Source organism: Scyliorhinus torazame, chromosome 2 (assembly GCF_047496885.1).
Source record: "Scyliorhinus torazame isolate Kashiwa2021f chromosome 2, sScyTor2.1, whole genome shotgun sequence".
NCBI lineage: Eukaryota > Metazoa > Chordata > Chondrichthyes > Carcharhiniformes > Scyliorhinidae > Scyliorhinus > Scyliorhinus torazame.
Genome location: NC_092708.1, coordinates 316,501,676 through 316,528,978, shown reverse-complemented (window position 1 = coordinate 316,528,978; position 27,303 = coordinate 316,501,676). Strand labels below are relative to the sequence as shown.

General features: G+C 51.5%; 1 protein-coding gene and 1 long non-coding RNA gene across 4 annotated transcripts in view; one reads left to right on the top strand and one right to left on the bottom strand.

Moving 5' to 3' along the window:
- kiaa0586 (KIAA0586 ortholog) overlaps positions 1–27,303 on the top strand; it is a 934,633-nt gene that overhangs the window by 379,195 nt on the left and 528,135 nt on the right. For all 3 annotated transcript variants that reach the window (XM_072489245.1, XM_072489251.1, XM_072489243.1), the window contains one exon: positions 22,072–22,298. In XM_072489245.1, the coding sequence (XP_072345346.1) occupies positions 22,072–22,298 (227 nt within the window). The remainder of the gene's footprint in view (positions 1–22,071; positions 22,299–27,303) is intronic.
- Positions 13,780–27,303, bottom strand: part of LOC140399780 (uncharacterized) — a 101,199-nt gene continuing 87,675 nt past the window's right edge. The window contains exons 6-7 of the long non-coding RNA XR_011937871.1: positions 22,086–22,185; positions 13,780–15,112 (exon numbers count right to left, since the gene is read on the bottom strand). This is a non-coding gene — a long non-coding RNA (uncharacterized lncRNA). The remainder of the gene's footprint in view (positions 15,113–22,085; positions 22,186–27,303) is intronic.

Below are 27,303 nucleotides of genomic sequence, written 5' to 3'. Positions count from 1 at the left end.
TGCTTATCAAGGTACCTTTTTGAAGAAATAATTTGTGATTAATCTACAAGTATTTTTAAAATTCTACTTGCGGGCCAATTAAAATTTTCCAATATCCAAATTGTCCGTTGCTATTTTTCTAGCAAACAGTACTAATCTAAGAGATGCACTGCAGTGACTCATCAAGGCTCCTTCACCGCTACCTTTCAAACTTGTGACATGTAGTACCTGGAAGAGCAGAGGCAGCAGATGCATGCAATCACTTGCAAGTTATTCTTCAAATCACATACCATCCTAACTTGAAATTATATCGCTGTTCCTCATTGTCACGAGGCCAAATTCCTGTAACTCCCTAACAGCACTGTGGGTGTACCAACCCAACGTGGACTGCAGTGCTTGAAGAAGGCAGTTTATCGCCACCTGATCAAGGGAAAATGAGAATCGGAAATAAACGCTGGCCTTGCCAGCGGCACTCATCCCGAAATTGGGTAAAGAAAATAAATAGCTACTGAAGCAAATTATACACAATATCGATGGTTGTGTGTAATATGGGAACACTTGTACACACTAACTTGGTAAAACTGTATAATCTCTTCTACGTGGACAGGGCACAATTTGCACAATAAGTAGCTTTTCTTGTCTGAGTGCCTTCATCCTGCTTGACATTCCCACAACTCAACAATATCTCACCCATTTCTGCCCTGGTTGTTATTACAGTTATCTGATATATAAGAAGCTCGGTACTCTCTTCAATATCCCCTCTCATCCAAGTCCTGACCACATGAAGTCTGCTGTTCAAAATATTAGAAAGTGTTGCCTTCCAACTACATTCCTATTGGCTTCCATCCAACTCAGAGAATTGAAACTGCACTGTCAAAGTCACAAATGACATCCTTTGTAATTGTGCCTAGCTGTCTTGCTTCATTCTGCTCAATTTCTCCGCTACCCTTGACATCATCGACGAAAAGAATAAAGGATGAAAGACTTGCATTTATATAGCTTCTTTCATGATCTCAGGAAGTCGTCAAATGCTTTACAGCCAAAAAACTACTTTTTATTTGAACTGAAGTTACTATAAGGAAATGTGTCGGCCAATTTGTATGCAGCAAGACTCACAAACAGCAGTGAAATAACATTTTGTTTTCTTTTATGTGTTGGTTTCAACTTATCTCTTATGCCGTATAACCCTTAGCAGGTGCTTTTTTTTGGTTCCACTCATGGATATAACCAGGACCTAGTTAATACCGTGGAAATTTTGTAACCCCAGAAAAAGATACTAGTGTGAGGACTCCACTGTGTCAGTCTTCAGCTTACCAGGGTTCTGTATTCAGTATATGGCATAGAAACAGAGCATTTGGCCGAACTATTCTGTGCTGGTGATTTTAATAAATCAACAGCCATAAAATAGAATCCTGATAATGCAGAAGGGCTCAGTGTGTAACACTTTCACCTCGGAGTCAGAAGGCTGTGGTTCAACTACCACTCCAGAGATTTTGGCAACAACATCAAGGCTTATGCCCAAGTGCAGTATTGAGGGCGTGCAGCATTGCTGCATGTGTCAACTTTCAGATGGTACATTAAATTGAGGCCCCAAGGCCTTGTCTGCTCTCTCAGGTTGACATAAAAGATCCCAAGGCATGATTGAAGAAGAGCAGGGGTGTTATTCCCAGAACCTTGGTCACTCTATGTCGCTGAAATAATATCCCCAAAAAAAGAACACAATCTGGGGCGTCATTCTCCGACCCCCCGCCGGGTCGGAGAATCGCCGGGGGCTGCCGTGAATCCCGCCCCTGCCGGTTGCCGAAGTCTCCGGCACCGGAGATTCGGCGGGGGCGGGAATCGCGGCGCGCCGATTGACGGGCCCCCCCGCTCGATTCTCCAGCCTGGATGGGCCGAAGTCCCGCCGATAAATTGCCTGTCCCGCCGGCTTAAATTAAAGCACCTATTTACCGGCGGGACAAGGCGGCGCGGGCGGGCTCCGGGGTCCTGGGGGGGCGCGCGGGGCGATCTGGCCCCGGGGGGTGCCCCCATGGTGGCCTGGCCCGCGATCGGGGCCCACCGATCCACGGGCGGGCCTGTGCCGTGGGGGCACTCTTTCCCTTTCGCCTCCGCCACGGTCTCCACCATGGCGGAGGCGGAAGAGACTCCCTCCACTGTGCATGCGTGGGAAGCTGTCAGCGGCCGCTGACGCTCCCGCGCATGCGCCGCCCCGACATGTCATTTCCGTGCCAGCTGGCGGGGCAACAAAAGCCGTTTCCGCCAGCTGGCGGGGCGGAAATTCCTCCGGCGTTGGCCTAGCCCCTCAATGTTGGGGCTCGGCCCCCAAAGATGCGGAGCATTCCGCACCTTTGGGGCGGCGCGATGCCCGTCTGATTGGCACCGTTTTGGGCGCCAGTCGGCGGACATCGCGCCGTTTCGGGAGAATTTTGCCCCTGATCTTATGACATTACTGTTTGTGGGATCCTGCTGTATGCAGACTAGTGATGGGTTTTGTGCGCTACAACAGTGACCTCAGAAAGTACTTCTTTCTGCAGGTCTTTCTTTCACTATAACACAGGTCTCTAACTCAATTCAGCCTTTTCGCATGTCTTTTCTCACAACTTGTCTAGTTTTCCCATGAAAACACCAAAGCTATTTGTGCAACTACTTGCGGTCGTCGAGAGTGCCACGTTGTAGGAAGCATTGAAGGCAGTGGTGAGAGGGGAGTTTATTTCGATATGGGCACACAGGGAGAAGGCCGAGTGGGTGGAGATGGAGAGGAAGCGATTCTGCAGGTGGACAGGAGTTACTCTGAAGCACCGAAGGTGGGGCTGTTGAAGGAGCGCCAGAAACTGCAGGTGGAGTTCAGGTTGTTATCCACGGGAAGGCGGTTGGGCAGGTGAGGAGGCCGAGAGGGGTGGTATAAGAATATGGTGAGAAGTTGAGCAGGATGCTGGTGCACCAATTGAGGAAACAGGAGGCAGCGAGGGAGATCAGGTAAGTGAAGGACAGAGGGGGGAACGCGGTTTTGGACCCAGTGGGGGTGAATGGGATGTTTAGGGATTTCCAGAATAGGGTGTATGAGTCGGAACCCCCGACCGGGGTGGAAGGGATGAGGCGGCACTTGGGGAGGTTGGAGTTCCCGAGGGTGGAAGAGGAACTGGTCGAGGGACTGGGCTGGTAGAAGTGGTGGAAGGGCTGGAGGTGCTGCATTCGGGCAAGGCCCTGGGCCCGGAGGAATACCCAGTTGAGTTTAACAAAACGTTCTCAGGGGTTCTGGAGCTCTTATTTGTGAGAGCGTTTAACAATGCGAGGGAGTGAGGGGTGCTCGGCCCCGACGCTATCGCCGACCTCGATCTCTGATTTTGAAGCGGGTTAAGTAGGGTCATACAGGCTGATCTCACTGTTAAATGTGGATGCCAACAGGCTTTTTTTAAGTGGGTAAATAAGGTGATCTCTGGCATTGTATGGGCGGGCAAGACCCCGCGAGTAAAAAAGGGCATAGCCGGGGGGGAGGGCGGGTTGGCGCTGCGGAACTTTAGCAATTACTATTGTGCGGCAATATAGCCATGATTAGGCAGTGGGTGGATGGGTGGGGTGGGGGTGGGGGTGGGGCGGCGGGGGGGGGGGTGTCGGTGTGGGAGCGTATGGAGGCAACATCATGTAAGGGCACGAGTTTGGGGGCATTGGTAACGGCACCTTTGCCGTTCCCGCCGGCACGGTACTCCACCGTCCCGTGGTGGTGGTGCCCCTGAGAGTCTGGGGGCAATGGAGGAAACATATGGGAGCAGAGGGAGCATTTGTTTGGTCTCCAATCTGCAATAATCATTGGTTTGCCCAGGGGAGGCTGGATGGTGGGTTTCGGAAATAGCATACAGCAGGGATCGAGAGGATGGGAGATATGTTTATAGAGGGGAGCTTTCCCAGCCTGAGGGAGTTGGAGGAGAAATTTGAATTGACGGGAGGGAATGAGTTTAGGTACCTGCAGACGCGGGACTTCCTACGCAGGCAGATCTCAACCTTCCCGCTCCAACCACCAAGGGGGATACAGGACAGGGTAGTTTACAGAGTATGGGTGGGAGAGGGGAGGGTTTCGGACATCGATAAAGAACTCATGGGGACAGAGGAAACGCAGACTGAGGAGCTGAAACACAAATTGGAAGAGGAGGTATGAGGAGAGATAGAGAATGGTCTCTGGGCGGATGCGTTGAGTAGAGTCAATGAGTCCACATCATGCGCCAGGCTCAGCCTGATACACTTTAAGGTTGTTCACCGGGCACACATGACAGTGGCCCGGATGAGCAGGTTCTTTGGGACAGAAGACAGGTGTGCAAGGTGTGCTGGAGGACCAGCAAACCATGTTCATATGTTCTGGGCATGCCCGAAGCTTAGAGGATTCTGGCAGGGGTTTGCGGATGTTATGTCCAAGGTGTTAAAAACAAAGGTGGCACCAAGTCCAGAGTTGGCGATTTTCGGAGTGTCGGAAGGTCCGGGAATACAGGAGGAGAAAGAGGCAGACGTTCTGGCCTTTGCCTCCCTGGTAGCCCGGAGACGGATACTATTAGCTTGGAGGGACTCAAAGCCCCTGAAGTCAGAGACCTACCTGGCTTACTGACATGGCTGGCTTTCTCTGTCTGGAGAAAATCAAGTTTGCCTCGAGACGGTCAATGTCAGGGTTCATCCGGAAGTGGCAGCCGTTCGTCGACTTCTTTAGAGAAAATTAACTGTCAGCAGAGATGGAGTGGGGGGGGGGGGGGTTAGTTTAATTTAGATTAGTGTGTAAGAAAGGTGGGACCTGTGAGGGAGGAAGACGGCCTTTGCACTATGTTTATATTTGTATGAACATATATGTTGCGAAAGAGCCATCGCCAATGGCTCTATAGCAAGGACAAAAAGCAGTGGACATCATTGTCTCATCCCCCGGAGCAGCCTACAGTACTCCGTGTTCACCCAGTTCGTCCACACACTCTCCACTGTTATTGTTTCTTCTGTTTCTTCTGTTATTGTTACAAAACCACAAATACCTCAATAAAATGTTTTATAAAAAAAAATGTGGATGCCAAATTATTGGCCAAGATCTTGGCATGGAGAATTGAGGGGCGGGATTCTCCATAATCGGCGCGATGTCTGCTGACTGGTGCCAAAAACGGCGCGAATCAGTCCGGCATCGTGCCGCTCCAAAGGTGCGGAATTCTCCACATCTTGAGGGGCCGAGCCCTTACCTTGAGGGGCTAGGCCCCCGCGGGCTGATTTCCGCCAGCTGGCGGGACAGGCCTTTGGTGCCGGGCGGCGCATGCGCGGGAGCGTCAGCGGCCGCTCACGGCATCCCCGTGCATGCGCAGTGGAGGGGGTCTCTTCCGCCTCCGCCATAGTGGAGACCATGGCAAAGGCGGAAGGAAAAGAGTGCCCCCACGGCACAGGCCCGCCCGCGGATCGGTAGACCCCGATCGCGGGCCAGGCCACCGTGGGAGCACCCCCAGGGCCAGATCGCCCCGCGCCCCCGCCCGCGTCGCCGTGTCCCGCCATCCCAAAGGTGGTTCGATCCACGCCGGCTGGCGTGGGTTGACAGCGGCGGGACTTCGGGCCATCGCGGACCGGAGAATCGCTGGGGGATTCCCGCCGACCGGCGCGGCACGATTCCCGCCCCCGCCGAATATCCGGTGCCGGAGAATTCGCGACACGGCGGGGGCGGGATTCACGCCGGGCCCCGGCGATTCTCCGACCCGGTGGGGGGTCGGAGAATCGGGCCCGAGGACTTTGTGCCGGGATGATAGGGGAGGACCAGACGGGGTTTGTGAAGGGCTAATATCGGGAGGTTGCTAAATGTGATAATGATGCCCCCGAGGGACATGAGGTGGAGGTGGTGGTCGCCATGGACGTGGAGAAGGCCTTTGATCGGTTGGAGTGGGACTATTTTTGGGAGGTCCTGGGGCGGTTTGGGTTTGGGCAGGGTTTTGTGGATTGGGTCTGTTTGCTGTAGCAGGCACCAGTGGCGAGTGTGTGGATGAACTAGGTGAACACGGACTACTGTAGGCTGCGCCGGGGGATGAGGCAGTGATGTCCACTGCTTTTTGCCCTTGCTATAGAGCCATTGGCGATGGCGTTGAGAGCGTCGAGGGGATGGCAGGGGATAGTGCGAGGGAAGGGTGGAGCCCAGGGTCTTGCTTTATGCAGACGATCAATTACTGTACATATCGGACCCGTTAGGTGGTGTTGGGGGGATAATGAGGATCTTTGAGGAATTCGGCCGGTTTTCGGGGTACAAATTTAACATGGATAAAAGTAAGGTCTTTGCGATCCAGGCAAGGGGGCAGGAGAAGAGATTGGGGGAGATGTCGTTCAAGGTGATGGGGGGAGGCTTTCGCTACTTGGGCATTCAGGTGGCGCGGAGGTGGGAGCAGATGCATAAGTTAAATCTGGCATGGTTGGTGGAGCAGATGAGGGTAGACTTTAGCGGGTCGGATGTGCCCCCGTTGTCATTAGCGGGGAAGGTCCAGACGGTAAAGATGAAGGTCCTCCCGAGGTTCTTGTTTGTATTTCAGAGCCTCCCAATCTTCATTCCCAAGGCGTTTTTCAGGAAATTGAATACGGGGATATAGAATTTACAGTGCAGAATGAGGCCATTCGGCCCATCGAGTCTGCACCGGCTCTTGGAAAGAGCACCCTACCCAAGGTCCACACTTCCACCCAATCCCCATAACCCAATAACCCCACCCAACACTAAGGGCAAATTTTTGGACACGAAGGGCAATTTAGCTTGGCCAATCCACCTAACCTGCACATCTTTGGACTGTGGGAGGAAACCGGAGCACCCGGAGGAAACACACGCACACACAGGGAGAACGTGCAGACTCCGCACAGACAGTGACCCAAGCCGGGAATCGAACCTGGGACTCTGGAGCTGTGAAGCAATTGTGCTAACCACAATGCCACCGTGCTGCCCATACGTGCTGCTGATCTCAGGGTTGTGCGGGCGGGTAAAACTCCGCGGGTGAAGAAGGTGTTACTGGAGCGCGGTCGGGGGCTGGCACTCCCGAACTTTATAAATTACTATTGGGCAACGAATACAGCAATGGTTAGGAAATGGGTAGTGGGGGAGGGGTTGGTGTGGGAGTGGATTGAGGCAGCCACACATAAAGATACGAGTTTAGGGGGACTGCTAAAGGCGCCTTTGCCGTTCTAGCCGACCAGGTACTCCACAAGCCCGGTAGTAGTGGCAGCCCTGAGGGTGTGGGGACAGTGCCGGCAGCACATGAGGCATCGCTGCGGCACCGATATGTGGCAACCACCCGTTTGCTCTGGGGGGGGGGGGGGGTTCGGGGGTGGCAGCAGGTGGGGATCAAACGGTTTGGGGATTTGTTTGCAGTAAGGGGGCTGGATTCTCCATTATTGGGACTATGTTCCCACGCCAGCGTCAAAACAGTACAGTTTTACGCCAGAAAAACTGGGATCCAAGGGACACGAATTCCCAGCCCTGCAGGGGCTAGCAGGGACCCGGAGTAGATCTCGCAGCTTTTGCTGCAGATACGGGCCCCTGCACTTTCAGATCGGAGGCCGCGCCTGCGCCGTGCTCCATGCTCCATGATGGACTCTGACCGCAGAGCTAGACCTAAAAAAGAGACCCCCTCGATCAGCTGCGCGCTCGGTCCTCAACCCCCGCACAAACATTCCCCGGCCGCCTATAAGGCCCCCGATGGCCTCCGATCGGCCTGCTCCCCACCAGGGCGGCCGAGGTCTGAGTCCACAGCCGCCACGTGAGTATCCCGACCAGCTGGAGCTCATTAGATCCACGCCTTCGGGACTTTGGCTGGTGGGGGCGGTGAATGGCTGAGCGGGCCTCTGGCAGTGGCCCCAGGTAGGTCCCAGGCGGCGCGGTCCGCCGCTTTTCGGGGCCCGCAGAATCGGGGAACTGGCGCCAGTCGCGATTTCTTGCGGGAACATGGATTCTCCGCTCCCGCGCCGGCCGCGATTTTGACGGAGAATCAGCCCGGGGGCTTTCTGTGTTTGGAGGAGTTGGAGTAGGATTTTGAGCTGCCCAGCAGGAATGGATTTCGCTACTTGCAGGTGAGGGACTTTGGGTGGAGGCAGCTATCGACTTTCCCGCACCTACTGTCCCAGGGACGACAGGACAAGGTTGTGTCGAAAGTGGGAGTGGGGGAGGGGAAGGTATCAGAAATCTATAAAGAGCTTCTGGGTTGGGAGGGAGCCCCCGATAGTGGAGGTGAAGTGGGAGGAAGAGTTGGGTGGGGAGTTGGAGGCTGGGTTATGGGAGGACGCGCTGAGGTGAGTCAATGCTTCATTGTCGTGTGACAGGCCTTATACAATTTAAGGTAGTCTACAGGGCACATATGGCTGTGGCCCCGATGAGCAAGTTCTTTGAAGGGGTGGAGGATAGGTGCGTGCGGGTGGGCCTGCGACTCATGTCCATGTGATTTGGGCATGTCCGAAGCTTCGGGGATTCTGGCGGAGATACTGAAGGTAACGGTGGTTCCGAGTCCAGAGGTGCCGATTTTTGGTGTGTCAGAAGACCTGAAGTCCAGGGGGCTTGGAGACCGATCTTGTTAGCATGGACAGAAGCCCCCGAAATTGGGGGGGGGGGGGGGGGTTAGCGCCATGGGTGGGATTCACCGGCTTGAAAATCCAGTTCGCCCTGAGGGGAGCAATGCTAGGGTTTGCCCAGAGGTGGCAGCCGGATTGGATTTGGACAGCCTTCTTTGAGACCATGTCCAAGGTTGTGGGGGTGAGGGTGGAGCCATGCCCAAGAGTGGCAGTCTTCAGGGTATCTGACCAGCCAGAACTATTCATGGGGAAGAGGGCCTTTGCTACCACAATCGGGTGGGGGGGGGGGGGGGGAAGGCCAGAGGGAGAGGAGGGGGAGGCTGGAAAATAGCCGAAACAAATATCAGGGGGCCTAGAGCAAGGCCACAAGAAACGTATTCCTCAAAGCAACACTGAAAATGAGATGGGGGGTTATGGTGGGGGTGGAAAAAAGGAGAAGGGGTTGGGGCCAAATGCCAGAGGGGACGGGGAAAACACCGCATAAATACATACATGGATACATAGAAGATAGGAGCAGGAGGAACCCTTTTGGCCCTTCGAGCCTGCTCCACCATTCATCACGATCATGGCTGATCATCCAATTCAATCGCCTCATCTTGCTTTCTCCCCATAACCTTTGATCCCATTCTCCCCAAGTGCTATATCCAGCCGCCTCTTGAATACATTCAAAGTTTTAGTATCAACTACTTCCTGTGCTAATGAATTCCACAGGCTCACCACTCTTTGTGTGAAGATGTGTCTCCTTAGCTCTGTCTGAAATGGTTTACCCTGAATCTTCAGGCTGTGACCCCTGGTTCTGGACACATCTATCATTGGTAACATCTTCCCTGCATCTATCCTGTCTAGTCCTGTTAAGAATTTTATAAGTCGCTATGAGATCCCCCCTCATTCTTCTGAACTCCAGCGAGAACAATCCCAACCTAGTCAATCTCTCCTCATATGACAGTCCTGCCATCCCTGGAATCAGTCTGGTAAACCTTCGCTGCACTCCCTCAAGAGCAAGAACATCCTTCCTCAAAGAAGGAGACTAAAACTGCACACAATACTCCAAGTGTGGCCTCACCAAGGCACTGTACTACATCCCTGCTTCTATACTCGAAACCTCTTGCAACGAAGACCAACATACCATTAGCCTTCTTTACTGCCTCCTGCACCTGCATGCTTACCTTCAGCGACTGGTGCACAAGGACACCCAGGTGCTGCTGCACACTCCCCTCTCCCAATTTACAACCATTCAGGTAGTAATCTGCCCCTTATCCAAAGTATACTGCATCTGCCATTGGTTTGCCCCCTCATCCAACCTGTCCAGATCTTGCTGTAGGATCCCTGCACCCTCGTCACAATTCACCCTCCCACCTAATTTGGTATCATCTGCAAACTTTGAGATGTTACATTTTGTTCCTTCATCCAAATCATTAAAATAGCTGGGGTCCCAGCACCGATTCCTGTGTTACCCCACTGGTTACTGCCTGCCAATTTGAAAAGGGCCCATTAATCCCTACTCTTTGTTTCCTCTCTGCCAACCAGTTTTCTATCCACCACAATACATTTCCCCCAATCCCATGTGCTTTAAGTTTGCACAATAATCTCTTATGCGGGACTTTGTCAAACGCCTTCTGATAGTCCAAGTATACCACATCAACTGGCTCCCCCTTGTCAACTGTACTGGTTACATCTTCAAAGAATTCCAACAGATTTGTCAAGCATGATTTTCCCTTCATAAATCCATGCTGACTCTGACTGATCCTGCCACTGCTTTCTAAATGTTCCGCTATAAAGTCCTTGATAATGGATTCAAGCATTTTCCCCACTACCGATGTTAGGCTTACTGGTCTATAATTCCCTGCTTTCTCTCTACCTCCTTTTTTGAATATCAGAGTGACGTGAGCTACCCTCCAATCTGCAGGGACAGTTCCAGAGTCTATAGAATCCTGGAAGATGACCACCAATGCATCCACTATTTCCAGAGCCACCTCCTTAAGCACTCTGGGTTGCAGATTCTCATGCACTGGGCATTTATCCGCCTTCAATTCCATCAGTTTTCCCAGCACCATTTCTCTACTAATGTTGATCACCCTCAGTTCTTCCCCCTCAATAAACCTTTCATTCTCCAACATTTCTGGGATCTAATTTGTGCCCTCATTTGTGAAGACAGAACCAAAGTATGTATTTAATTGCCTGTAAATAGAAGATAGCTGCCCACTACAATAAGTGACCTGATCGTAAACAACCGGGGGGGGGGGGGGGGGGGGGCTGATACCAAAGGAAATGTCTTGTATGTTGTACCTGATGCACATACCCTGGTTGAATGTACGGTGTATAAAATTTTAAACTTCAATATGAACATTAAAAAATATATGATTGTTTGTGAATCAACCTTGTAAGAACGGATTTCTGTGGTGATCATCGCATTATTGTTTATTGGATTTGCTGTGTGCAAAATGTTGCTGTATTTCCTACGTTTCAAAAAAATTAATTGGCTGTAAAGTGCTTTGAGATTTTGAAAGGCGCTATATAAATCCTAGTCTTTTTTTGAAAGGCACTTCTATGTAAGCAGTGTTGCTAATAGAAGTGTAGGCAGCAAACTCTATTCGTAAGAGAATTTCTACTCCCAATGTGCATCATCTGGAATTGCTTCCATGCAGGGCATAGAAAGAAACAATTGCTAAATAGAGAATGGCCTGGTGGTGCTGATGTTTAACAGTAAAAGCTGACACATGAAGTGGGCTCTCAAAACACTAATAGTCTATGAAATGCTGATAATTAGCATATGACTCATTTGATCCCACTCTGTATATAAAATGGATCCTTCGGCTATGAGTTCTTCCATGTGGAACTATAAAATCTTATTTGCAATCTTGACCCAGTTGATAAATATGAGAAAATTACTGAAGGATCATACCAAGATTAGGTCATCTATTCGGGTCTGGATTATATTATAGTATTAATTGAAGAGTACTCGATCTGCTGGCAGTAGCAAAGGCACAATTATTTCCTCTGTGGCCATGTGGTAAATTTATTCATTTTTTATTCTTTGTATTCAGAATTAGGTACTTCCTTGTCGAGATCGTGTATTTCTCGTAAGTGCTGCTGATCAATATATTTGATATTCATTACACTTGGGGTCCCTTTATACTGCCAGTTTCAGACTGGTGCATGTAGAGTGAAACGCTTAAACAGCAAGGCCAAGTCATTACAAGGATACGATGCACAGAACTTTCTTTGCCAAATTTGAAATCAGATGGCTATCGACTATATTGGAGTATTTGGCATTCACCTGCATCCTTTTACATCTGCGCTAAGGTTTTCAATTATATTGGTATGCTTTGCAGAGTTCTGTAATATACTGAACAAAGCCTGGTGATTTAACCCCTTGCATATTCCTGATTAGTCTTTGCATCTCAGCTAGCCTAGTGGTCTGCTCCAATTTATCCAGTGGGGAGTGATCTAGCTTTGGAATCAAGACTGGAATAAAGCAGCCATCGTCAGGAAATGCTGCCTGGGATTTGGATTGTTGCAGAATTCCATACAATGTATGAAATTCCTTACTGGTTTTAAGGGACCTGTCTGCAGCTTTCCTAATGGTACCAATGGAATTGTTACCTCCACCACTGAAGGCGGGCGGAGGTAATGTGCTTGCCCTGGTTTGTCTGCAAACCATAAATTTGTATATTTAAGTGTGCAGTTAGACACACTTGAATAAGTGTGCGCCAGAGCAAACCAGACCCCAGGACCTAAAGACCTCGCCGAGAGATCCCAGCCTAGCGCCGTTTAGCATTGGGCTCCACAAACGGAGACCGGGCGGAACGACACTGGGGGGGGGTGGGCTCTCCTAGGCGATTGGAGGCAACGGCTGGTTGGCCTCAGGGCGGGCTGTCACCCTGGCACTGCTGATGCCAGATTGGCAGGAGCATTGCCAGGATGCCAGTCTGGCAGTGCCAAGTTGCCATGGTGGCATTTTGCCTGTGCCAGGGATCGGGCCCAAGGTTGCCCTGTCCTTGAGGTGGGGTGCGGGAGGCTCGAGGAGCCCCAGACAGGTAAGTTGTGGCATTGGGGGGGGGGGGGGGGGGGGGGGTTCCGGAGGCCAAGTTGGGGGATTGAGACATCGGGATGCCATTTAAAAATGTAGGTAAGTGCGGCCTTGTCGGGGCCCTCCCCCCCCGATTCCCAAAACAATAACAGTGTTTGATAGCGGGGTCATTCCTGGCTGTACAAGCACTGGGAAACACCTCACTAATCCCGACGACAAGGGGACTCTGGTTTTTTCACGTTAAATCACGCCCCTGAATCTGGATCTTGGAATTTTTTTAAGGATCTGTTAACATTGAGAGATGGGGTGAGTTGCATTTTTCAATTAGAATATTATGGGCTGTTCATTTAGAACATTGTTGATTGTGTTTGAATGTTCTGTGGTTCGTCTCAGTTGCTATGGTGAAATTTGGCACAGTTGTCAAAATGTGAACAGAATTTTCAGAGCAGGCTGTTGACAGCCATCAGCATAAGGAGGAGGAACAGAAAAAAACATGAGGAAGGGAGGAGGCCTTATAGATATCCCTTTTCTGGCCAAGCTTTCGAGGAAGAACTCATCCAAATGTGATACCAGTAACCACAACGACAATTGTTCATTTACCAACAGCCTGGCACCTTATCTTCCCTCTGTTGCTGACCATCCAAGGGGTCAAATTGCAAACATAAAAAGGAACATGAAATAAACATTCCAAACCATATTTATCAATTAAATTAGTCCATATTATATAAGGAGTCACCCATATGCATCCCCTTTATGCCTGTCTTCTGTGTGACTTTATGGTACCTGGCGCTTCTTCACAGTGGCTGTAACATTGCTGGTGGAAGGCTGCTGACTTTCAATGGAGAAGATTGCAGGTAGGCTTGGAGGGTGACGTCAAGCAGCTCCAATTAAGATGGCCCCAGCTGCAGACTGCACTGCCTTGCCATAGACGGCGGCAGTCTGGGTTGGCAAGCTTACCTGCAACGGCAAGGGCATTGGCAGAGTAGCAAGAATGGGAGGAAGAGTGTTGTCATCTTGAGAGAGGACAGAAAGTATGGAGTCCATTCCAATCCTGCAGGGCTGTGGCTCAGAAGTCCTTGTCAATTGTTGGAGGCCACATTGCTGGTCTGCTTAGATACCTACAAAAGCCCCCTTGCATGCTTGTTGTGATTTTAATAAAGACTAGTAACTTTATTTAAAAAAAGAAATCTAAAATCCTGAAAGGATTAAGCCACAATTTAAAACAAGATTTTTTTCTTTATATGTCAAACAAAGCAAACACTAAATCATACTTGGCTGATTACCTATACTCCAAAACTCCAAATCAACGTAAGTTAAACATGAATTGGCAGGCAAATTGTGGTTGATTTATAAATGAAAAATTAGACATAAAATGGCAGATACAACAAACACTGATCTTACAAATTGGCTTGGTAGCCCATCCAGCATGTCATAATAACAGTCGCAAAGTCCTTCAAAACTCTGCCCTCCTTATACAGAATTTCAGCTCTTCTTCTGGGTTTTAGCCTGATCTTGCAGCAGCACACAACCAACCCGAGTCCAGTGGGCACAGTATTCACCAAAAATGGTACAGGTCTGAAGAACCTTTTCAACTCTGCTTACCATGGGTCTAGATCCACCAATGTTATCTTCCAAGTAACAAAAGCGGCTGCAGCCCTGTATATCTTTGCTTATTCTCAGTTTCTAGGATCTAACTTCTGTCTTCTTCAGCCTTCCTTTTCCTCACTGGAATCATCATCTATTGAGCTTAGAGCACTGGGCCCTTTTATATTATTTCAGCCAGGGGTTTTGTTTTCCAATCTCAGTTTCACTCTTAGTTTCCTTAGAAAGTGGAAGTCAGTTTCCTTTCTCAGTTTCCCTTTTCAATTAGGGTTTGTTTCAAAACGTTCAAGCTTTGAAATCAAGGATTCCATCAAACAATGCAATCCGTAAGTTGCAGGCTGAGCTTTCTTGGAGCAAGCTTGAACATTCATGACTTCAATCCGAGTTTCCTCTGCCGCTCTCAGACTTTGGGTGGAAATTGCTGGTGCTGCAGCAGAAGCTGAGACATTGGCCATTAGACACTGTTGAATGGTTGGATCCACAAGTGTGCTGATGGAGTTGGCCACAGCTTTGATGCTGCAAAGGATGAGCTTTTCTACACAAAGCTGATGCCAGTTGGTGCTAGACACTACAATGCTCCTTCATATTGACCGCAGGCTTTCCGGTTGGTTTGCCTGTGTACTAAGCAATTCATTGTGCATACCCACCAGCCTTATGCTACCACATCAAAGGCCTCATCTGGCTCCTCTGCAGCAGAAGACGTGTGCGACATCATTCTCCAGTGAGCTGTGTTATCCTTGCTCTTCCACCATCATCATCTGCCCCCCCCCCCCAACCATGATTCTGGGTGAAACCCGTGTATCCCTCATGCAAAAACGGTCTCTTTGCTATCTTTTAAATTACATGTATTGTTGGTATCTGAGCTGGTGTTGCAATTCTGAAATCAAGTGATGGTGCTGTGTCTTCATCATCACTCTCTTCTTGTTGGTCTTCCATTGGTTGTCCAAGTTACACTTCTTGATTCTATGAAAGAGCAAAAAACCACAAAGGTAGAATTGTGGTGCAGAAAGGATGGAGGTTTTGCGGGAAGGGGGGGAAGTGGAAAGCAAGAGGTGTATAGTTACACCAGCTGCAGCTTGTAATTCAGAAGAGTGTAGGTTGACAGATGATGGTATGTGAGATAGGTAAAAGGATACCATTATCTTCTATGGACGTCTCAGGAATGGGGAATCCCAAAAATGGGCATCACCAACTCCATTGGAGTTATGACATGCAGGCATGCCCGTACTTCCCTCGTTAGTTCTTGCTGCCTCCAGTAATGCACCAACTTGACTGAAAGCGAGAGGGAAGTGTATCATTGAGCGTCAGTTTCGGAGGTGGGTGGGGAGGGCGCTGTTAAATTTTGATTCCAGAATTATTATCAGTAGCACGTTGTGTGGAATAGAAATATGGGATATAGGCTAATCTAATTTATTCTGTTCTTCTCATCCTTATTCAAGATCATTGCAGATTCTTGTTAGCTCAAACTCACCCTGTGACTGGGACTTTCCACTGCTGTTAGTGCCACTTGGGTTTGGCGACGAGAGCAGAAAATATCACAAGAGGGCCAAAGTCATGTTTTATGTCGGTGTGAAAGCTTGCGGAGATTGTAACCCCCCCTCCCACCCCCGTCAGTGGCAGGCCATGTTTCCGCTGTTCAACCTTGAAAACCTCATTTGAATATATTCTTTGTTGTAGCCGCAAAGAGAAAGAATCAGAGGTGGCACACATCAAGTTCGTGCAACATAGTGCAAGGGGTTTCTTTACAAGATGCTGCTCAAACAGGGTACAATGGTGAACTCCACAAAAGCCGGCGAAACGCTCAGATGACGTCATTACATAACATGTGACGACACCAGCTAATGGTGTTACTCTGATACATAACAATTTGCATCTCATTATTAGGCCCATACGCTACTGACAAAAATCCCATCCATCGTGGCGGGATATCAGAATGGCTTCAAAAGGAGCTGAGGGGAATCGGGTGATGAGCACAGCGCTCACAAAGCAGCTCCGAGTATTAAGGGGGCTGTCCCGGGTGCACCGGATCACTCTGGGAGTGCCCAGCCTTTGACTCTGGGGTGACCAGGCTCTGCCTTGAGGTGACAAACTTTTGACTCGGGGGTGACGAACCTTTGACTCGAGGGCAACCAACCTTTGACTCGGGGGCAACCAGTCTTTGATTGAGGACTGACCAGCCTTCGACTTGGGAGCGACCAGGCTCCAACTAGGAGTGAAGAACCTTTGGCTTGGGGGTGACCAAGCTCTAACTAGGGGTGACACTTGGAGATGGCCAAGCTCTGACTAGCGATGACCAACCTTTGCCCCGGGAGCGATCAAGCTCTGATTAGGGATGACCAACCTTTGACTCGGGGGTGGCCAACAGGCTCTGAAGAAGGGGCATCCAGCCTTTGATTCGGGGCTGACCAGCCTTCGACACGGGAGCAACCAGCCTCTGATTGGTGATATCCAGCCTTTGACTTGAGGTGACCGGCTTGACTCGAGGGAGACCGAGGTAAAAATGCGAGACCAGGATAACACCGGAAAGGTACCAGGGGTTTAGTTGGAGGGTATCGGGGGAGACTGGGGTAACAATGGAAAGGTAACGGGGATTTAATTGGAGGGTACCATGGTCTAGTTGGAGTACACTGAGGGGAAGACTCCAGGCTACCGAGGTGAATTCCCCAGGGTATCGGGAGCCTTATCGGAGGCTGGGGGGGGGGGGGGGGGGGAGAGACTCCAGGATCCCAGGGACCAAGTCACATGGTACTGTGGGGGCGGGCAGGGGGTGGGGAACACTCCAGGGTCCTGGAAGGGATGACCCCCAAGCTACTACAAGGGGCAGGGGGGGGGGAAGACTCCTGGCTACTGGGGGGGTTAACTCAGAGGAGACCGTGGCTTTGATTTGGGGAAGACCAGGGGCGGGGGAAGACTGTCAAGTATGAAAAACACCGTTCTTGAAGTTGCCTTCTGCTGCTGGGACACGAGCTTCTTAGAAGGGCCTCACAGATGGAAGGGAAGCCTGGAGCAGTGTGGTGGCTGGTGGGCAGTCATCATGGACTGACGGCTCCATTCAAATCTGGGGGAGGCCTTCTGAAGGCAGGTTGTTGATAAGGACAATGCAAATGGAAAGACATGTCATTGATCATTTTCCCATTGCAGCTGAGACCATTCAACTGTAATTCACTTGACATGCTTGGAGTGTAAATCGTCACGCAGCAATGCCTACTCAAGCACCACTTATGTGCGTGACTGCCACTGATTGCTGCTCAGTATTTAACCCTCCTTGGCACATTCAGTTTTAAAATAGCTAACTGCCATGTTGTGCCCCTGGTTGACTGTGCAAGCAAATACATTCCTTAAAGAGTTGGCAATGGCACAGTGCCCGAGGAGAGCGTTCCTTACCCTTTGCTGTGTGCTGAAATGCATACTGACAAGTGTCGCCATAGACCAGGTTGAGCTCAAGGCCTTTGAGTGAAATTTGGGACAATGCCTGCACCTCAGATGAGAGCTCAGGACACAGTCGAGTGACCAAAGCTGTGGCCACGTGGTCATGTGGTGTGGCGCAAGGCTGGTGTGAGGTGTTGCCAAAACAGAATGTGCAGTAAGGACTGGGCATCAATGTGGTGGCCGTGCCATGAGTCAGTGGGCTTTGAGTGGCAGTTCCAGATAGTGAATGGGCAAAGAGTAGTCCTCAGGAGACAGAAGCTAACCATCAAGTCTCTCTTTGAAACAACAGTGAGCAGAAAATACGAAACATGGAGCCTGGTGACCTCGCTGTCATTCTTCTTGCTTGCAAGCAGGAGAGAAGACGAAGACGTCAGTGGAGGCGCTCTGCTTGCTAAAGGCACGAGCAGAACCGTGAAGAAGAAATGGGTGGCAAGGTTTGCTCCACACGCAGAGCATGAACCCCACAAAACAGTCACTCGGAGGTGCCTTGTTAGTCCTATGGTCTACAAAAGGCACCGAGCATACCTGCCAGTGTCCGAGAACTAGTGTCACCGAAGACTACGCAGGTCCAGGGAACTGGTTGGTCACACCTGCCACCTTAGGATGATTTGGTGGCGCAGGTATATGGAGGGCCTTCATTGCCAGTGTTGCTGAAAGTTACTACGGCATTCAATTTTTACACAATTGGTTCCTTCCAAGGCTCTACAGGTGACTTCAGCGTGATTTCGAAAGCTTCCTCGCACCGTGACGGACGCAATCTTCGCGAGGACACATAACTTTGTCAATTTTCATCCCTTTCGACCAAGGTCAGGCAAGACAAGATGCAAGAGTGGTGGGCAGAAAGCATAGTAGGGCCAGCCACAGTTCAAAGGTGCAGAGAGCACAGCACACATTGACAGTGACTGGAATGAGTGATGCTAGCCCTGTACATTGTGGGTGACGTCCTCATTCCCTATGTGAACAGGCATAACTGATGCGTTCAGTCACTATGAAGGGACACCACCAATGTGCTGGGAACCAAAGCACATAGAAGAAGCTCTGAACTGAGGACCCTGCCTTTTCCTGATCACAAATCCAATTTTCAGGTCAGGACTACAGGAACATAGCGCATCTGAGCAAAGGGCCAGGGAAAGGGTACAGTTTGTCAGTCTATTTACAGAGATGAATGTTATGTACAAATGCTTAATACCCATGGCCATGCTGTGCAATTAGAGCTTGTTAACATTTCTAACACTGCTGTTATGTCTTGGTGCATCTCCAACATCCACAGCGTAGGTGGAGGGGGTATGCTGTCTGCCACACCCTGTTGTCTGTGATGACCTTGCAAAGGCATACTCTGGAAGGCCCCAGCCTGCTTTCGGGGTCCTGCTGTGTGGCAGTGACATCACCTCAGCATGTGGAGCTGGAGCTGAATTTGATGGGTGAGGCACTCCTGGAGTCCCCTGGGTAGATGTTCCCAGGGTGCTGCTGCTCCTCCCTTTGGTGCCCGAGGGCCCTTGGCTTCCTCCTTGGGATAGAGGGGCAGCTGGAGTGACCTTGAGACGTCCCGCTGTCCTCTGGTATTGGCACTCATGGATCCCAGCAAGTGCCTGCACAATGGAGTGCATGTCCTGCAGCAGTGCAGAACAAAGGTCTTGCGCCAAGGTCTCAGTGGCGGTCGCCACCCTTGCTGTGTTGCCCTCATTGCTTTGGACTGTTAGCACAATCACCTCAGACATATGGGGCGGAATTCTCCACTCCCGCGCCGAATTGCCCACGCCGTCGTGAACGCCGACGAGGTTCACGACGGCACGAAACGGCCCCGATCCCGACCGATTCAGGCCCCGACAATGGGCTAGGATCGGGGCTGCGTCATCTACATGCGCCAGGCCTTGTCGCCGCGTAAAGGCGGCGCCACGTAGATGACGCGGCCGGCGCCGCATAACTGGCGTCACCCGCGCATGCGCGGTTGCCGTCCTCTCTGAGTCCGCCCCGCAAGAAGATGGCGGACGGATCTTGCGGGGCCGCGGAAGGAAGGAGGTCCTCCTTCAGAGAGGACGGCCCGATGATCGGTGGGCACCGATCACGGGCCATGCCACATTTGAAGTACCCCCCGGTGCAGGATCTCTCCCCCCCCCCCAAGGCCGTAACCGCCCCAGTGTTCCCACGCTGTTCCCGACGGCAGCAACCAGGTGTGGACGGCGCTGGGGGGAACCCGCCGTTTTGGCCTGAGAATAGCGGGGGTGCCGGAGAATCGCCATTTTGGGTGTCTCCGGCGATTCTCCGGCCTGCGGCCCGCGGAACTCGACGGGGCCGTTCCCGCTGCTTGGGAGAATCGCGGGAGGGCGTCGGACCGGCGTCCCGAGAAATTTTGGCGGCCCAGGCAATTCTCCCAACCGGCCCGGGAGTGAAGAATCTTGCCCAAGGTGAATGGACACCTCCATGCAGCCTTTAAATCCAAGGAGTGTAACAGACATCACTTCCTGCTTTTCCACATTTGCCTTTGGAGCTCCAGCAACTGAGGCATGATAAGTCCAGAGGCTTATAATCTGACTGGGACTCAGCAAATTCCTAGCCTCCAGCAATCCTCCGAGAGCCGGCACACTGGGACTTCCTGCCTCCACCTGCTGTGCATCTGAAAGTGTGATATGCTCACCAGATTGTGGCTCCGATGCTGCTGCAGAACTAAGTCCCACTGGGGTGTGTGTCTCTGCGCTGGTGGAGGATGTGGGTGAGCGCTGTGGTGGTTCTTCAACATAAGGGTCCATGAATCCCTCTTCTGTGCTGGTTGTCGGGGCTGGAGTCGAGGTGGACTCCCTGGGCTGTTTCTCGGATATGCCTGTGAAAGAAAGGAGAGTTCATCAGAGCATGGCAGAGACCTTTAGAAACAAGAGACATGACTCTCAGCATTGTTGTTTGATGGATGATGTAGTGCTGGATCCTCACTTGGTTTATTGTCCTTGACATCAGCACAGGATTAGTCAACATCCTGTCCAGCCAGCTGGATTGCTCTGTTTTCGATGTCCATGATGACCTTCCGTTTTGGCATCCCACTGCCCATCTGGGATCTCTCCCTCTTGTTGTGGGCTAGCTTTGTCCTGCGTGAAAACGATGGCGGGAGTGTAAGCAGGACCTGGGCAAATGATAAGGATGCTTGGCATGTGTGGATAGTGAATGGGACCAGCGAGCAGATGAGGACACGACCCACAAGGGAGATCAAGCTGTGTATGGGAGAGCGAGTGGTGGTGTCCCTTGAGCTGGCACCGAGTAAGATCCCTGTGGATGTTTTGATGAATGTGTAAGTTGAGAGTGATGAGGAGTGACTTCCTCTGGCAGAACAGAAGAGATCATTCATCCTCTTCCTGCACTGGATAGCTGTCCTCTTCTGCAGGACAATGACACTCACAACCATTGCCACTCCCTCCCATGCTAGTTTGGTGACTTTACTTGCTGAATTTCTTCCTGACCACAGGTACAGGTCATCACGTCTCTCAGGGAGGTGTGTGAAAACCTGGGGGCGAATTTCTTGGCAGCCACCACTTCACGGCCACCTACCAAATGTGGCTGCTGTGCGCCGGGGAGCCTTTAAATGTGAGGTGATGGTGGGGTGAACAAATTAGAGGCCGCTCCACCAGAAATATGGCCTGGAACCCGTGGCTGAAAATCTTTGGCACTAACTGCCGCACTGTGCAGCGGGAATAGTGGACGTCTGTGACTCCGCTTTTCCATCTGCCACAGTTTGTGGGAAAAGCTTGTCCTGTGCCTCTGTATTCTCTGTTGTGTCAGTAATCTGTGTGGTTCCTTTCCTAATTCTCCAACCGTGCCTCTGTTCATCCCTTTGAAAAGAATTTTATCGGTAACACTAAATGGAAAATTTATTGAAGGTGATTTATGTGCATTTAAATATGTAACGTAATAGACAGTTCACTGCATATGTATTACATTTATTCTGAGTTCTATAGTATTTTTCCACCAGATAATTGGGGGAAGAAGTGTTCTCCATGAACTTCATTATGTTTTTTCATATTTTTCACGATTTATTGAAGGTTTGAAATTCAGTTTAATGGCACTATAACACAGAAGCAAATATTTGCTAGGCAGTCATGTAGAGTGTACTATCTTCCCTATACAATATCAAATAATGGTGAGATTAAAGCCGGTTTCATTCTCTAAAGGAATATTAATAGTGTTATATATAAGATGAGATGCGCCATTTGGTCATATAGACTACTGACGGGAACCTTTACATTTCATCAATGAGGTTGTATAAAGTTAGTTTTACATCTTTTTTTTTTTTTAAATAAATGTGCTGCAGTTATTTCTTTATTCATGATGGCTAGCGTTATAAAAAAGTGGATGCACATCCATTCGTAATTATTTAATAGACCTGTGAATGTATTTCTGAATATTTTAACGATATTTGAATGTGCCTCTCAAGTATTCCATTCTATCTTTTTTCATTTAATTCCATTTTTATCTACCAAAACATAATCTTAAAGTATTTTCAATTGCAGCGCAAGCAACCTACCTGTATTGGCAAACTGACAAACCCGAGTCACTCACAGAAACCTTCGCTGATACAGTCAGTAAAAGCATCAAAATCAATGTTTGAAGATGCTGAAAGAATCCTACGAGAGGTGAAAACCAATAAGAAATTCATTGAAGAAAATCTGGATGCAATTGTTCGAGCAAAAGACAGTGCTTCTATATATTCATTAATTGACTCCCTGGCTGCAAACAGGTAAAGAATTTCCAAGAGGAATATTATTCAGTCAGACAAGTCCTGTTTTTAATGCTTTTAGGAAGGAAGATATTTTGTGTGCAAGATGAGAAGTATTGGCGTATGCCCAGTGTCAACCTAAAAGCGATCCAAATACACCACTTTGTCGCAGAGCTGTCACTATTCCTCCCCAGAAGTTTGCTTACAGAAAAGCATCAGTGTGATATTTTGCTGCTTCCCACCTCAGCCATCAGCCTCTTGAGTGCTGTTGCCAAATTGGAGGCAGTTTTATTTTGTTTTTCATGCTCATCAGACACTGAAGTGTAATTGCCCAAACTAATTTCAGTCAGCGTTCGTACAGCAGGCAGCAGGCCTTCCTGTCAAACCTTGATCCCAGGATCTTAGAGGTGAAAGACTAATTTCTAATGTTGAGCATTCCCCCAATTCAACTTTCTGACATCTACAAAAATGTGAAGGTGATGCTACTGCTTTCTCTGAGTATGAATATAACATCAGAGCTTTTGTCAGTTGCTTTTTACTTAATGTTCCTCTGTGCTATTTAAAATTTTAACCAAATGGAGCATTTTTGTTCTTTTCCCCCATAATACATCACTCCACATTGACCTCATTACCCACCCAATTGCCTACTTCCCTAATCTCCCAATATCTAATATAGTACCCTCCATTCTTCTGACGATTTATTATGTCACCTAATTAGTTTTGTCAGCAAATTACAATATTGTTCTTTTAATGCCCATGTTCGGATCATTTATGTAAATATCACTTATAAAGTCTAAAAACGCAGCTAATAGCAGAGAACAGTTATGTAATATGCTATTTGGTTTCCGTGATGAGTAACAATTGAAACCATTAAACAATGCACCTTGTACTTGTGCAAAATGAGGGAGAGGGTATTAGTAAGGTGAATCTTATTGCTGACACAATCCAATAAACTACCACCTCTCCAGTACGAAAAAATACTTTTCGGGGGAAAAAAAACCAATTGCCTAGAAATCTTTTGAGCAGAGCTAATCAACTTGGGCCATTATTTTAGTACAGTCCTTTGAGAGTGGAAACATGTATTTGGATAAGTAAAACCATTTTTCTGAATGCTCTATAATGTTTCATCACTGTTTTATGGTTCCGGTAAATATTTATATCTCTGATGTTTTCCAGTTTACACACTAATGATTAGACATCTTAATGTCATTCTACAATCCAGAAAATTCCAAAATCCAGAAATGACCCGACCCTGAGCATTCCAGACTGGAGAGATTATTTTCCTTTGGAGGAAATTTCATGGGAGTTTTTTTGTTCTCGATAGTGTTTTAAAAAATTATTTTCTTCACATAGTCTCCCTTCTTCTAAACATCGAGGGCGAAATTCTCCGTTATCGGCGCAAAGTCCGCCGATCGGCGCAAAAAACGGCGCAAATCCGACTTGCGTCACGCCGGAAAAATGGGTCGATAGTCTCCGGCCCGAAATGGGCTAGCAGCGACGTAACGGGATCCGCGCTTGCGCACATGGTTCACGCCGTGCGGCGTGTATGACGCCGCACGGCTTGACGGCTCATAAGGCCGCGCTGCTCACCCCCACCCGACCGGAACACCCGACCGGAACACCCGACTGGATGGCTGGCCGCCGCTCAGCCCCGAGGTTCGAGTCACGGGATGTGGAGCCGCTCCTGGACGCAGTGGAGCAGAGGAGGGATGCCCTGTATCCCGGGCACGGCCGCAGAGTTGCCCCACGCCACAGCCGGCGTCTGTGGAGGGAGGTGGCAGAGGCCGTCACCGCTGTGGCCCTGACACCACGGACAGGCACCCAGTGCCACAAGAAGGTGAACGGCCTCGTCAGAGCAGGCAGGGTGAGCCTCCCCATATCCCCCCCTCCCCCATATCCCCCCCTCCCCCATATCCCCCCATCCCCATATCCCCCCTCCCCCATATCCCCCCTCCCCCATATCCCCCCTCCCCCATATCCCCCCTCCCCCAGATCCCCCTCCCCATATCCCCCCTCCCCCATATCCCCCATCCCACATATCCCCCCTCCCCCATATCCCCCATCCCACATATCCCCCCTCCCCATATCCCCCCTCCCCCATATCCCCCCTCCCCCATATCCCCCCTCCCCCATATCCCCATCCCCCATATCCCCCCTCCCCCATATCCCCCCTCCCCCATATCCCCCTCCCCATATCCCCCCTCCCCATATCCCCCCTCCCCCATATCCCCCCCTCCCCCATATCCCCCCCATCCCCATATCCACCCTCCCCATATCCCCCCTCCCCATATCCCCCCTCCCCCATATCCCCCCTCCCCCATATCCCCCCCATCCCCATATCCCCCCTCCCCCATATCCCCCCTCCCCCATATCCCCCCTCCCCCATATCCCCCCTCCCCCATATCCCCCCTCCCCCAGATCCCCCCTCCCCATATCCCCCCTCCCCCATATCCCCCATCCCACATATCCCCCCTCCCCATATCCCCCCTCCCCCATATCCCCCTCCCCATATCCCCATCCCCCATATCCCCCCTCCCCCATATCCCCCCTCCCCCATATCCCCCTCCCCCATATCCCCCCTCCCCATATCCCCCCTCCCCCATATCCCCCCTCCCCCATATCCCCCCTCCCCCATATCCCCCCTCCCCATATCCCCCCTCCCCATATCCCCCCTCCCCCATATCCCAAGTGAATCCAGCCCTAACCTTAACCTCTGCAATGCACGCGCAACCGATGGCGTGCATTCATATACCTGCCTAACAGTGTTGCCTTTTACCCCTGCCACCACCCCCACCCACCCCCCCCCCCCAACAGGGGAAGCGCGCACACAACAATAGGGAGCATGTGAGGACTGGAGGAGGCCCCGCTGATGAGGGGCCACTGACCGAACACGAGGAAAGGGCCCTGGAACTGGCTGGCGGACCTGAGGACCGGGAGGTTGCTGATGCAGAGGTCGGGGCCCCACGAGCAAGTGAGCCACCAACAGCCCGTCCCCATATCCCCCCTCCCCCATATCCCCCCTCCCCCATATCACCTGATCACTGCCTGCGTGTCTAACCATGCATGCTTCATTGTGTATCGCAGGACCAAACGTCCAGGCACCCATCCCCACAGATGCAGACCGCCTGCAGGATGCCCCTCGGAGGCCATGGGAGACAGAGAGACCCGGACCCTCCAGCATGCGACGCCCGCAGGATGCCCCTCGGAGGCCACGGGAGACAGAGAGACCCGGACCCTCCAGCATGCGACGCCCGCAGGATGCCCCTCGCACACCACGGGAGACGGAGAGACCTGGAGAAACAGGGAGACGACACCCCCGTCACGTGCGGGAGCGACCACCCAGCGACGAGGGGTGCAGCCACAGGCCCCCGTCACATCCGAGCCAGGACACCACTACCCAGGACGCCACTACCCAGGAGACCACTACCCAGGAGACCACTACCCAGGACACCACTACCCAGGACACCACTACCCAGGACACCCCTACCCGGGACAGCACTACCCAGGAAGACGAAATACCGGACAGTGACTCAGAGAGGATGGGTGGAGACGAACCCCCACCCCAAAGTGCCATGGATTCAGAGTGGGACAAAGAGCACGACACAACGCCACTGCTGTCACCAACACCCTCCACCATCGCAGAAACACTCACCTCGGTTGGGCACTTTAGTGATGAGGCGTCTGGTACACTCACTGGTGCGCACAACACAGCCGTCCCGGTACAGCAGGTGGAGGTAGGAGCAGCAGAGGGGCCGGGCGGTCGGAGGGCAGCCCAGCCCAAGCGAACACCTGCCGCCCAGATGGATCCTGGGTTCCTGGAGTTTCCACACCCACACATAGATCCGATGCAACCACCGACCCGGAGACGAGCAAAGAGGGTGACAGCCGGCTTGCGGCGGCTGCAGTCGCAGGTGGAGGAGTCCACCCGCGTCCAGGAGCTGGAAGTGGTGCCGGTCATCCGTGCCACCCAGGCCGACACCGCACGGGTGGCGTCCGCGGTGGAGGCAATGGGTGCGACGGTGTCAGACATGGGGAACGGTTTGCGAGGCCTGGGGCTTTCCGTGCAGGCGGCGTCTGTGGCCCAGGACACGGCTGCCCTCTCACAGGAGGCCATGAGCCAGTGCCAGCGCCAGATGGCAGAGGCGCTCAACGCCATAGCCCAGTCTCTGCAGGCCATGGCCCAGTCTCAGCAGGCCATGGCCCAGTCTCAGCAGGCCATGGCCCAGTCTCAGCAGGCCATCGCTGAGGGCATCAGCGCCAGTGGCCATGTGCGAGCCGGCGTCGCACTGTCACAGACAGGGTTTGCCAACCCCCTGGGCTCCATGGCTGCAAACCTGCAGACCCCTGTCGATACCAGCACGGGCCTCCAGGACTGGCAGCGCCAGATGTCGGGGGAGCGTCGGATGGCCAGTCCGTTCGCATCCCCCAACCATGTAGAGGCCTGGGGGCCATCGGGCACCCCGAGGGAGGAGGAGGTGGTGTGGTCCGTCCCGGCTCCCCCTGTAGGGGAGCTCCCGGAACACCGCGACACCTCGGACTCCCCCCCCCCCCCCCTTCCGTCCCAGGTGCATCGGGTGGGCAACGGGCAGGACAGGCTGGCAGCTCGCCATCCCAGTCGCCCAGGCCGCAGCCTGGCCCATCTAGGCCAGGACGCCCCAGGAAACGGCCGCCAAAGGGATCCCGTGTCAGAGGGCAGGAATCACAGGAGTCCACCTCCAGTTCTGCTGTACCGTTTGGGGAACCACGTAGACGTAGTCAAAGGGCCCGTAAGGCCAAACAATTAGACACTGAGTAAGTTGGCACGGGTGCAGGGCACAGATGAGTTTTAGGGGCTAGGGCACGTGCATGAACTCCTTTGGTTATTAAAGTCAATGTTACACCTACAGAAGCTGCCTTTGTGCTCTGTCCAAAGCGTGCGGGGGTGTCGTGTACGTTGAGCGCAAGTGTGTGTGTGAGGGGTGGTCTTACCTCAGCCCCAGGTGAGTCTGCCCCCTTCCCCCTGGGCCGCCATCAACATCCCCCCGGG